The sequence below is a fragment of the Rhipicephalus microplus genome, chromosome 4, assembly GCF_043290135.1.
Source record: "Rhipicephalus microplus isolate Deutch F79 chromosome 4, USDA_Rmic, whole genome shotgun sequence".
NCBI classification, from domain to species: Eukaryota; Metazoa; Arthropoda; class Arachnida; order Ixodida; family Ixodidae; genus Rhipicephalus; species Rhipicephalus microplus.
Window position 1 is genome coordinate 23718901 of NC_134703.1, and position 13715 is coordinate 23732615.

Sequence of the window (13715 nt, forward strand, 5' to 3'; positions counted from 1 at the left end):
TGCCTCTGCAGCAACGTGTCGCGACCATCGTGCTTCTTGTGAAGCCGGAGTGCCTGCCTATATAACAGCACTAACACGTCGTATAGCGAACAAACACGAAGTGTGCTACCTCCTGGAGCACCTGGAGTACGGAGGTTCGTGTCGAGGCGCGTCTGTTTTTCTCGCCCAGGCCCGCGTTTTCTTCGTTGCTTTCCGAGCTGTCGGGCTTTGAAAGAACGCAGAGCCGCGAATTCCGGCCGCCTCGCCATCTGTCCATGTATACGAACGCCCGGCGGCCGGCCTCGTGTGGTCTGCCATCTGGCTGTTCTGGTGGCGCAACTTGCCCAGCAGTCAGTCCTAACATTAAGCCATCCCGCATAGCGTTTTATCTTCAGGAAGGTGGGGTGTGAGGGCATTCGTCAAAGTGCGCGAGGCCCCTATAGATTGGCCTAATTTTGAAGCACTTATGCGCCCTCTTTGAACCTCTGTGAATATCCCCCGAATACGAACTTTAGAAGCGTCTTCACTTGAACTGTTTGGTATTCGTGCATCTTGCCAAAAACAGCAGGACGTTGTATGTCCAGCACGCAGTGCAGTATGTATAGCAAATCACCACATGGCTGATATAGTAACTTTGTTGGAGTTTTACTTCTTAAAACCTCGATATGGTATAGTGATAAGCTCCGGTAATTTTGACCACCTGCGTTTTTTTTTTAACGTGCACGTAAATCTATGGACACGGGGGCCTCTGTTTCATTTTGCTTCGAAATACGGCCTCCGCGGCCGGGATTCGATTGCACGACCTTTGGTTCAGCAGTGAAGAACCACGTGGTCTGTATTCGGTTCATTTCTTCGTCTTGCGTTCATGCTGTTCATTGTTGCGCTGTTTCAAGAGATCCCAGAATTCATAGGTCGGACGAATGGCCTGGCAGACCTGTTCGTAGCTTTATAGCGCAGCTCTCTCAAAGCATCGCGCAAGCATGCAGAAGCTGCTGCTGCTGCTGCGCTCTCTTTTGTCATTCGCAGCCGGCTGAGAAATCGCTCTCCATCGGAGCCTTCGCTAAGCTTTCTGCGCCCAGCGGCCATTCGTGCTCTGTTTACACTGCACGCTCGTGGTCCTTTAGCAACGGCGGCCTCACACGGCGAGACGCCGAAGGTCCGCCGGCTGTAGGCGAGCGGGCGGCGAACCGTTTGAACAGTTTCGAAAGATGTTTACCCTGTGCGTGTAGCTGCCTTGTTTTCTTTAACCGGGGCGATGGTCTGAACTATTCGGCCTCGCGCTGCAAGGAAGGTAACGGACGGATCCCATTGGCTCGGCTCCATCTTCCTTTGCTTGGTTTCGTTGTGGCCGGCTTGACTTGCATCGCGTCCTTGTGCTGTTGGACGGCTTTACTATAGCTCGACGATATGTTATAGCGTGAGAACAAAACGATGACACAGAGACAAGAAGGACACGAAGGACCCTCTTTGTCTCTGTGTCGTCGTTTTGTTCTCGTGCCATAACTATCGCCATGCCATACCAACTAGCCCAAGCTGCCACACTTCTAATTTACTAGCTCGCCGTGCCTAGTCTTCATGACGCTATAGTGATAACTGTATAGCTATGAAAGTAGCACGACTTAATGAACCAATCAAGTTTTCCCATACATCCATCTGTATCTCACGAGATATATAGTGGAATAAGTCCCGGTCACGCATGCGCACGTGTCATTAAATGGGGGTCATGTATAGCCAGCGCCTCAGGCGTTGGTATAGTGTACTGTCGTCGTGATGCCCACGCGTTCCTGTACTTTCAAATGCCCATCCTAAAAGAGCACAGTTATTGTGTTCTTGCAGTCTCTGTGGATGCTGAAAAATATCACTTTGTATCTTACACCGCGTAGGACTCGCAGTGACTTTTTTAGTACCCGTCATGGGGGCCATTCGCCCTCTTGGCATTCAGCGATATTCAGCCATGCACGCCACGCATTTCTTGTTCTCCTTTAATAGCAACCACTCCTAATTAAAGGCATGCTCATACTCACGAGGTCACACGCTGCTGCTCGGCCGGTGCAATTAACTCGGTGAATTATGTGCCACCTCCGAGCACGTGGAGGCGCGCCGCTCCTTCGCCGTTACCTTCCTCGGCGTTGCGTGCAACCTTTCGCGTGCCTCGATCGAGTGGGGGCAAAGACACCTCGCCAGGGGTAAACGCTCTCAATTAGGCCTCCGAAGGGGACGGACGGCCGTGCAACAGCGCCTTCGGGTCGCCCTCTTCCGTGCGACCATGCATGCCTGGCACGCGGGGTGAAAAGCAAACACCTCTGCGGTCCTCGCCGTCGACCCTGTGTGCTCTCCCACGCGCACTTCCTCGAAGACCGCTGCGTTCACTTGACCGCGGTCTGGTGCCGGGTGGACGGCGTTTACGCTGGCCCTCGCTCGAAGAAACGCGCTCGTACAGGCAAGCGAAAAAAAGAATGGTGAAACAAAAAAAAAATTGACGAGCCCAACTCACTCGTCTTTTGCGTGACGGCGAGCATTCTGGTCCCTCTCTGAACCAGACTGGCAGCTTCGCGGCGTTCTGTTGTCTTGCAGCTCAAAGGCCATCAAAGTGAGAATCACCCGTTATGGCGCTCATTTGAACAATCACTTTTGTACTATGGCGAGAAAGAGAGAGAAAGAACATTTATTTGGTCCGGGGGGTATGTTATGAGGTGCTCATACATCCAACTCCTAACTCTATACCATGGGGAAAAATTTGTTTTTTTTTTGATGAGGTGGAAGCTTTCAAGAGAAAAGAAAGGAGAGAAGAGCGCGCGGACAGGTTTTATTTAGTTTCTCATGTTTTCTGTTCCTGCCCCATCCCGCGAAATGTAGGATATATAGTAACCAGCAGCAGCCATTAACCTTGTTATCATTTATGCCTGTCTTCTCGTGTTTTTTTCCTCCTTTCCAAACATGTGACCGCTCTATATACAAACGCTTGCGCAGCCGATTCCTTTGTTAAATGGTTTACACAACAGGGGCACATCTCCCCGCTCGTTGCGTTTCGTGCGCTTTAATAATGCCTTTTTGTCTTTCAGACCCAGTCGTGCGAGGTTTTCCTCGTCAGTGCTCTATCGCTCTGCTTCACCCGAGCTCGCATGTGTTTTCCGCGATCTAATCGCTGAAGCACCTTTTCCTATCTGCGACGTTCATTCAATTGCATGTTGCTAGTATCTGAGCTCTCTCTACTTTCTGACTGACCACTGAGGGCGCGCGCTATGCACTTCTCGTATGGACAGATAGAACGAAGTTCTTTGTGTCCTCTTGAGGTGCAATGTGTTTTCATCTTGCAAAAAAAAAGAAAGAAAGAGAAACGCTGACGGGGCTGATAACGTCAGGTGAGAAGCTGAGTGGTGCCACACATCTGCGCTTTTGTTGAGGCAACGAGGCAGGCATGCGATACGACAAGGTTCTCAACAAGGCCCTTCACTGTCTCTCCTTTATCGAGGAAGCTGTATAGGTGCAATCATCTTCGAGATCGCATGCACTTGAGCCTAGGGTTGCGCACAAAGGCGTAAAGCTTCGAAAGAAATCCACAGTTCGGACTGTGCCATCACTCGGGTTGGCGCCCGCTTCTATATCTTCGCTTACGTTTCGTCTGAAGAGATCGCTCTTTTTATCTCGATGGCTCGTGTGTGCGCTTATGCTCTTTTTTTTTTTCCTTCTCGACGTGGACGCTGCGTGAAGGAACGCTATTGTCCACAGCCGCCGCCGTCATCTGTAACCTAAATCTCTTATGCCATAATGTAGCTGCATCCACAGAAAGATAGATCCCATCGTGCTGTCGCTTTGTATGACGTCCCCGCAGAAACAAGACTGCCATCGTGTGCCGTGGGTGACAGTAATCGCATCGGGTACGTGCCTTCCCCTTTTCCTGTGCGCGATCATTTGTATTTGTTTGCGTGGCAAAGGCGCCTTGTCGGCTTGTGAAGCACGAGAAGGCGTTGCCCGTTGTCAGTGAGGATGCTTCACTTTGTGCGTCAGTTCACTGGCTTGCCCATTTGGAAGGAGGCCAACTTGCAGTGTAGAATAGATAGATAGATAACTTTATTGTACACCGAGGGAGGAGAGTCGGGTTTTACCCCGACGCCCCTGCGGGCCGCTCCCACGTTGGAACAGGCAGGGAGTACCTGCCTGCGGCATCGTGGGCCCCTTGGATTGCCCGAAGCTGACGGTGACGATCCGTACTTTTGATGGCGGAATAAAACCCTTGTCTTGGGATGATTTGCGCCTTGAGTTCCTTGGGTATGTGGGGGCAGTCCCACATCATGTGCTCAAATGTACACACACACCCACAGTCCGGGCAGTCAGGAGATATATCCATATAAATAGATACATTAGCTGGGCAGGGGTAAACCCCTGTCTGTAGTAGTCTGAGCGTGACTTCTTGTCCTCTGGTAAGATGCGAATGGGGTGGAGGAAAGACCCTACGACTCAAACGATAATGTGAAGTGACTTCGTTAAATGTCGCTAGAACGTCCCGCGACCCTCGATCAGCCGCACCCCCATCCAGAGGATCGGCCCCGGGCGGGGCGGAGCGGTCCAACGTGCCAGGGCCGTGAAGCCCCGCGCGGAAGGCAAGTCCTCGCGCCCGGGCGTGGGCCAATTCGTTGGAGTTGGTGATGCCGCTGATCGTGGAGCCCATATGGGCCGGGAACCAAATGATCTCGTGTGGAGTGATGGTCCTACCTCTGAGAATTCTAGCAGCAGGTGGGGAGACCCTGCCAGAGGCAAAGGCTCTAACCGCCGAACGGGAATCAGAGTAGATCTGAACACGGGATGAATCCAAAAGCCCTAGTGCGATGGATACCTGTTCAGCTATTGCTGGGGAGGTTGCCTTGACAGAGCATGCCGACATTACTGTACCTCGCTCAGAGACCGCAACGGCCACATAACGATTCCTATCCGCACGCGCAGCGTCCGTGAAGGTCGACGATCCCGACTTCGAGTGCACCTGCTCCAAAATTTTCTTGGCTCTAGCCCTTCTCCTTGCGACGTTAAATTGAGGGTGCATATTCCTAGGAATAGGATAAACTACGAGTGCCTGTCTAACGGCGGAGTCAAGAGAAGTCATCCGCTCTTCCTGGAGTATTGTAGAAATTCCGGCACGTGCCAAAATCTCCCGACCCGCCCGGGTGACCGAGAGGCGAGAGATCTGCGCCGTGCGTTGAGCCTCTATAATTTCATCCAACGTGTTGTGAATTCCTAATGCTAACAGCCCCTCCGTGCTAGTTCGGATTGGAAGGCCGAGTGCCCTTTTAACAGTTTTACGGATCAGTACATTGAGCTTCTCCCTTTCTGCAGCGAGCCAGTGATGCATAGACGCAACATAATGAACGTGACTCATGAGGAAGGCATGAAAGAGGCGAAGAAGATTGTCCTCCTTCATGCCTCCTTTCCTGTTAGAAACTCTAATAATGAGGCGAAGCGTAGCCGCAGTATGTTGCTCTAATCTACGTAAAGTTTCCGTGTTACGTCCATCCGCTGAAATGAGCATGCCTAATATCCTGATACAGCTAACCTTGGGAATTCTAGCCCCACTAGCAGTCAATAATGTCACATCCACCTGCTCAGGGGGGACCCAGTTGCAGTGTAGAATACACCCGCTCCCACTTTCGCGCTCGCGTCAGGCGCAGCACCTTTCTGAAAGGTTACCGTTAGTGGCCATACCGAAAGTGCGGCGGTGGTGTGCAGCATCAGCGAGCAATCTGATCTTGTCTTTTGTAGTATCGTTTAATATAACACACATGTAAGCAAAACACAGCGACGACACGAGGATATTGCAATCGTTGGGGGCGCGAAGGGTGGCTGTTCTAATCATCATCATCATCATCATCATCATCATAATCATCATCTTCTTCTTCTTCTTCTTCTTCTTCTTCTTCTTCTTCTTCTTCTTCTTCTTCTTCTTCTTCTTCTTCTTCATTATCATCATCAGTGACAGCTGGTGTGAAAAGCTTATCAGGATTATCTCCAAGCGTACTCTGTCTTGAGCAAACTGATTCCGTTTCCTTGGCTGAAGTTTCTTTGATGCATGTACTGAAGTACGAACGAAGTAAACGTTTATTTTGAAACAGTGCCCCGAGCAATGCCCGGTGTCACCCTGAGGTGGGAGGGCTCCGTAGTCAAAGAACCTCTAACGAAGGAGAAAAAAAAAAAGGAAATATGGCGTGACGTGGGTTGTTGATCTTGTGCGGGGCTTTTACCGCGAGGGTCACAACGTTCCCAATACGCAGCGGTGCGCAGGGTGTTTTCTCTCTTTTTCTCTCTCTCTCTCTTTTATTCGTTCACGTTCGCATGTTGTTGCTGCTCCTTTGTCGTGCTCAACTCGGTGGAACCATTCTGGTGTTTTTTTCTTGTTTTTTTTAACTCTCTCGTCTGTATCCCCATTTCATTCAGACGTATCTTTAGAGCGGCCCGTACGTAGCGGTCTGTGGCAGAAATCTTCATAAGAATGGAACTTCTATAGTGCTTGTTGAAAACAGCAACGATAAAAAAGGTGTTTGCCGTATATCTTTTCTGGTCATCTCGACTCTCGCTCGGTCGCTTTGCGCGGCAACTTTCTTATGCTAAGTATGCTCTCCACTAGTCGACGGGAACTTTACGAAAACGAGATGGTTTTTCCGTGACCTGCTTGTATATATACCGCTTGACCTGCTGCACCGCTAACGATGGGCGACGTCGACAGTATAGCTCTTTATATATAGGCGGGGCCGCATTCTAAACAAAGACCGGATTCGCAGCTGCAATCGGTTTCTTGTGGCTGTCGAAACTTATCAGATCGAAGTATTCAACTTAATCTGTGTCACCACTGCTGTGTAGCGTTAACTTCTATTTTTTTTTTGTTTTTCCCTCTTCCCCTTCTTTCTTTTTTTTTCTTTTCTTTTTTGAAAGTCGCAAGTAGCGGCCCAAGGCACTATATTTAAATAAAATGCCGCTGATGGTGGTTAAAATACAGTATGGTGACTTGTTCAGAATTATATGTGACGCCTTCGGCATTTCCTGGACGTCTTTCTCGATCCCGAAGTCTAAAATTACCGAATTACCCTATCTGGGGTTTTACGTCCCAAAACCACAATAGTGTAATGAGAGACGCTGTAGTGGAAGGCTCCAGAAATTTTTACCATTTCGTGTTCTTTAACGTGCACTCTTTAACGTGTTCTTTAACGAGTACACGAGCCTCTACTGTTATGCCTCCATCGAAATGCTACCGCCGGAATCGAACCCGTGACCTCCGAGTGAGCAGCGGAGCACCCTATAGCCACTGTTGCGCTCAGGTTGCCGTCTAAAATTACCTGCTGCGATGACGAGCAAGCGATCAGAGCCCCCAACGATCGCGTTTTGCCAGTAGAAAAGCGAATACACCCAGGTGGTCGAAATTCCCGGAGCCCCCTACTACGGAGTCTCATACTCCTATCGTGGTTTTGAGTCGTCAAACCCTAACAATTATTGTATTATTGTCTAGAAAAGCAGTTTTTGATACATCCTTATTCTCGATTGGCAAATGTCGGCACCTCGTTAGAAAAACGATGGATCGAGTCCTTTATTTTCTGTCAGGTAATATGATTCTGAGGAATTATTCTTCAGCGACAACTTGCTCGCTATTCCACTAATAAAGGAAGTTCATAAAAAACCAATCAAGGCTCCACGTTGGTGATGTACTGGTCGCTATAGTTAGCGACATTGATGTGCTACTCGTTGATTTACCGTTTGCGAGCTGTTTGAACGCATACGACATACTGTTTGTTGCGTTGATGCCATGCAATACCGCGGAAAAAGCGGGAACCAGCTGTATTCCATGCAACTGTGGGTCGCTGTTGCTCGGCTGGGGAGGAAACATTGAGACATACATAAGCTGCTTGCGTCTATAGGTAACATGCTTAGATATACCCTTTGAATCCCCCCCGCCTTCCCCCATTTTTGTTTTTTTTCTTCCTCTAATGTGATGTCAAAACATTTGTTCGTGAAGGTAGACATGGCATGCTGCTTTGCTTGTGAAGGTATACATGGCATGCTGCTTTCGTGAGCGGATGTTTACGTGTCGGCAAGCGCCCCCAAAACGTTATTTTTCCCAGTAAGTATGGCGAGAAGCAGGTCACGAGCAAACTAAGCAATCCCGCATTCTTTATTTCACGTAGTGAACGTTTCACTGAGAGCGTGCTCCGGAAATTGCACCCTCGCTGCACTTCTAATGACGAGGCATTTCCCTCTGGGCTATGTGGACGGAGCCATTAGGTTGGCTGTTTTCTGCACTACCTTTTCTGTGTTCCATTTGCAACTAATTCTTTTGTCAAAGCGACAGCTTGGCACTGTTTATTGTGATCTACAGAGACCGGGAAACCGCGATCGTTCTTTCTTTCTTTCTTTCTTTCTTTCTTTCTTTCTTTCTTTCTTTCTTTCTTTCTTTCTTTCTTCCTTTCTTTCTTTCTTTCTTTCTTTCTTTTTGCCCCGCCGTGGTGGTCTAGTGGCTAAAGTACTCGGCTGCTGACCCGCAGGTCGCGGGTTCGTGTCCCGGCTGCGGCGGCTGCATTTCCGATGGAGGCGGAAATGTTGTAGGCCCGTGTGCTCAGATTTGGGTGCACGTTAAAGAACCCCAGGTGGTCGAAATTTTTGGAGCCTTCCACTACGGCTTCTCTCAATCATGTGGTGGTTTTGGGACGTTAAACCCCACATATCATCATCATCATCATCATCATCACCACCACCACCACCACCACCACCATCGTCATCATCATCTTTCTTTCCTTCTTTCTTTCTTTTCCGCTGCATAGGTCATTGCCGCTTCGCCGTAAGAGCCGCCTGCGAGCGCGTATACACCGCGTTTCATTGTAACGTTGAGGAGCACGCGCCGGCACCCCGCAGCCCTTTCCCCTTCCCAAGGCCAGATCGTACACCGCAGGTCGTTATCGAGGGAAGCAAGTTATCAGAGCAGAAAGCCGCCGGCGCCGAACGAGAGGTTAGCCGGCACGTTCGACAGTCTCCCCTTTCTTCCTCGATCCGCGCATTGTGGCAGCCATTGGTGCGCGTGTGAACAGAAACCAGAGCAACGAAACGTGGCCAAAGCAAGAAAGAAGGGAGTGTGGTCGTGCGGTCCACACTGCAGCGCCTATCACGTGCACGATCCGTTTTTTTCATTTTCGATACATTTGTTCTTCCCCGACCTCTAGTGTGTTCGCGTCAGCAGCGTATGTTCTGGCTTCCCCAAAGTCTCGCGCTCTTTGTTCAGTTTCTGCCGCTCCTCGAAGCAAGTGCCTTTTTTTGGTTTTGACAGCGAAGTGCAAACGTAACAAAAACACAAGAGAGGCGCGCAAGCAGAGCACTGCGGCAGCTTCCTGCATGCACCTATCTGCATGCGACTCTGCGCAACGTCCAGTCGACAATGAACCGGTGGCAGCGTTTCGCCATTGGACGCGGATACGGCATACTAGTTTTGTATCGCTCGGGCACCACGCAAACACAGCACGCACCGCTTACTTTCATTCATATTTTCGTAGTGTATATGTTACAGAGCACTGGTATGATATGCAGGCAAAACCGGGATACGTGTCGCACTACAAAACCCACATATTTTCATCATACCCGTCTGTATACATAGCGCACGCACTTGCACACTCTTATTGCGTTTGAGCTGGTCCACAGAAGACGGAAAAGCAGCAGTTCGATAAAAGCGGTAAATGTAAATCTATTTCTTGCTCCAGTTTTCAGATATATAATTCCGAAACCGGAGTTGAAATGAAGTTCTTATATGGCTATTTTATTTGCACGGGTAATCTACATGTGCTGATGAATTACTTTGGCTCGATACAATTTCGTACTTCGCCCTACCAGTCTACGATAGTGTCCTGTTTTGTTTGAACTCTGACCAATTCTTTTTGCGGGCTTATCATTTCGCATTTGTCGATAACACGGTCCCCCCGAAACTTTCGTGAGACATGAGCACTGGAGAATCGCAGCTGGTTCGGCGAGTCGATGAGGTATGCAGGTGTAATTCAGCGTACGGGTGGCGTCTTGTTGTTTTTTTTTTATCGCCTACTGTCGCGCAGTAAGCACATGTGCGTACTGCATATTCGAAGAGATTACACTCTAGCGGCATTGTATAAAAATCCAGTGGCCGTGGTATATAACTGCGTCTGGAAGTACAAACTGTGAAGAAACGTACTGGGGAGAGGTTCCACAGTGTACCCCGTCGTCGCAGCTGCTCACATTGCTAAAAAAGAAGAAAAGGAAAAAAAAGAAAGAAAGAGAAAACCCGGATACTACTACTTTTTTCTGGTCGTTCCTGGCTCGTTCTCAGTCGCACCTCCCACGATTCTCCGAAGCGAGTGTAGTGGCCTTCTAAAGGGAGTTAACGTGTATTGGGAAGTTAACGTCAAAGGAGTAATGGGGAACCCCCCTCGCCCCGCCCCTTTTATTTTCTTTAAGTGTACGTGTCCTGTTAGCTTCCAGGAGACTTTCAATTAAATTGCTGCACATTTGCTTGAATATGGCTTAGCGTTATTTTCCTGGCTGTTAAAGCAAAATGATTTGCGTGGCTTTTTTATTTGCCGAGGCGCCTCGGGCAGCCGACGCGACGCCTGTCGGTCGGATGCGGAGAGAGCCGGGAAAGCGCGCGAAAATGCGCCGCAACAGCTCGCTCTTCTCACGCAATACGCGCGCGCATTCGTCGTCGCCATCTCGGACGTGTGCTGTTTCGTGTGAGCGGAGGAGGGTGCCGTGCGTTCGTTGAACCGCGATACAGCCCTCTCCGAGAGTCCATCCTGGGAAGAAGAGAGACTCCGTCGAGGGCTACGCCTGGGTGACACGATGTCGCGCGTATTTTGACTCGGCACCACAGCGATTGACGTCACCCTACCCGTTACTGCGCTCCGCGTCAACAGCCGGCGCTGCTCGTATATCACGATCGCCAGGAAAACAAACAAAAACAACACGAAAAGACGCGTACTGGAAGAGGGACGCAGAGAGGCGCCTTTACTGGCGCCTACCGGTCGATTGATCATCCAATCTTCCGCGACGAGAATGGCCGTGCGGAGGGAGACACTTCTTGCAATAGCCACTCGGTAGTAAGGACGGAGTGATATGCGTAAAGTTAAAGGACTCAGAAATGCACGAAAATTAGTGAAATACAACAGCTTCGAGCTGTTCATATCGCATGTACGAGGAACATGATAATACGTCCGTCCTGCTTTAATGTTATTTCTGGTGCGCGGGGTAGCCCATTCAAATGTGTACAGTATCTCATCCAGTATTTCACTTCAGCGTGTGTAGATACTGTACGTTGTGCACTCACTGTAACCTCGAAGAAGCCCGTTAAATTACGGCACATCCTGCTTTTGTGTGACAGGAGAATGACTTGCACGGCTTTTTGTGGGGCCGTGTTGAGTGTTGTGTTCGTGTCTTTTAATATCTGTCAACACGTAGTCGGCTGTAAATTGGTTTTTCGTTGACATGGCTTCTTGGGAGCTTTGTGCTTTTTGGGCACAGAGAAAAGTCGAATGCTGTTACTCAATTTCCTACTTTTTTTTCCCCTTTTTGTCTAATTCAGATCACATCATCTAAACCACCTTCACCAGTGCCACAGGCTTGAGCTGTGGCAAGGGGCCCAAGTTGGCAGCGCCGACAATAACAAGCCTCCATCGCCAGGGCTCCAGGTACAAAGGAAAAACTTGGTTGTTTTACCATAGATTCAAATATCTGATATATATTCGTTTGTTCTAACATGAGCGAGGAAATGCACAGTGTCCTGCTGAAATCAGCTATGGTATTAGTCGGCACCCTCTTATTACAGTAACAAAAACAACAGTAAAAATAAAATAAAGTGGTGTGAATTGCAAGAGGGGGATTTTTGTGAAAGCTAGACATGAATCTCATTTTTTATAGGCACCACCTTTTCTGAAAGATTTGGCCCACCCCCTTCCCATATTGAAAATATTTTATTTTAGACCGTCTCTCTTACAATTGTTGAGATCAGTAGTCATATACAATATGCATGATATCACTATATCTAAATGCTGCCTTAGAAGAGTTTAAATGTGTGTTGTTGTATGAAATCAAAAGTAGCTAGACGATTGGCAGCCTCTTTGCTGAAAGTATGTGCGAACAGTTTCTGAAAAAGGCCCAGCTGCCGAACGTATGCAACCAAGATGTGCGCTTTCGAATCAGTGAAGCTGAAGCAGATAGAGGAAGCTATTTTTCACAAAGGCGCTCCTTGATTTTCCGGGGAAGATGTCCTATCTTGAAGTAAGAGCAACCAATGCTATAGGTTAAAGGGACACTATAAAGTCAACTATTAAGTCGACGTTGATTGTTGAAATGGCGGTCCAGAAACCTTGTAGTGTTACTTTTGTGCCTATTTTGAAATAAAATCACGTTCTAGTGCTCCGCATCGGGTTAGCGCACTTCAAATTACCCGCCTTAAGAAGCAGACCGACCGGGCCGTCTCACGTCACTGTTGCCGTGCACAACGTCGCCTGGCTATACTGCGCTAGTAGGAGCAGACCAAAAGGAGCGGGAGCCACAGCAGCAGCAACGGTGATAAGTCAATTTCCCACCATTTGTTTCAACTGCGCTCTGCTAGATGGCATCACCTGTATCGTGTAACCACACGAAAATTGAATTTTTGAACCACTCGCGCAATTCCCCACAGTAACGTCCAGCAGTTCTTTTTTCCATGAATCAAACAGTAACGTACGAGCAGCATTTGATTGCGTCTCTTAATGCACGGAACGTTCTTTATTTAGTGCTGTTAGATCGATGACTAGTAATTAATTGTACGCTGTCTGTATCATGTCATCGAGATCATTTTGAAAATGTTCTATTGCGGCGCTTGTGTTCTTGTGCATTTTCTTTAATTTCTCGGTAAGTAGGGCACTGTTGTTGATAATATTGTTGTTTCAGATGTTGTCATAAATTGAGCTTTCGCTCTGATGTAAATTGTTATTTGACTTTAGTCTCCCTTTAAGAAGAATGGAAAAAACACACGGTGCTTGGACTGCACTTCTAAGTGTCGTATGCATTCTTTATGCATACGACACTGCAGCAGACTCACACAGCTTAGTCTTCTTTCTTGATGATACAATGAACCAGACAAATTTTAATACTGCCCACGTGTCTTCGTCTCCTGATATAGTTAATTATTACTATGACAATCCCTCCATGAGCTCTGCAAGAAAGAATACGCACAGGCGATATTAAACACTCCGGAGGGGCTTAGAATAAATATTGGTTGTGTTGTCTGCAGCTAAATCTAAAAAGTGTCAAGTCTCAAGCATGACCAGATGTAGATGACAAAGCGGGAAAGAAAGGGGGTGAGGCGAGGAGGGAGCCCCCCCTCCCACCCGAGGGGCTCCCCTTATTTTTTTTACTCGGGCCTTCTAACTGTTAATCTGGCCCTGCTTGCAGCCCTTTATATTCTTCTGAGTTAATGCATTTGTAGGCATTTTGCTCCACAATTTTTTCAGAGCTTTTCAATGTTATATTTGAATTTTTGGTATGCAGTTTATAGATTACTTGCCTCCTTCTTAGTCGTCATGTCATATGAATCAAAGTAGTCCTTTAGAAAATGTGTGTTGGGGAAATTTATTCTTAACAGGTTCGCTGTGGCAAATTTTCTTGAGGTCTCATTTTACGTGTGGAGTGACCCACCGGAGGGCCACATGGTGTATCTTCCAATTGTGCCATGACCCACCGGTGGGTCACAGCATCGAACACCAGAA

The 13715-nt window shown here is 48.4% G+C and overlaps 1 protein-coding gene across 3 annotated transcripts in view; it reads left to right on the forward strand.

Moving 5' to 3' along the window:
- Positions 1-13715, forward strand: part of LOC119171561 (uncharacterized) — a 160484-nt gene that overhangs the window by 104670 nt on the left and 42099 nt on the right. For all 3 annotated transcript variants that reach the window (XM_075892331.1, XM_075892334.1, XM_075892335.1), the window contains one exon: positions 11546-11651. In XM_075892331.1, the coding sequence (XP_075748446.1) occupies positions 11546-11651 (106 nt within the window). The remainder of the gene's footprint in view (positions 1-11545; positions 11652-13715) is intronic.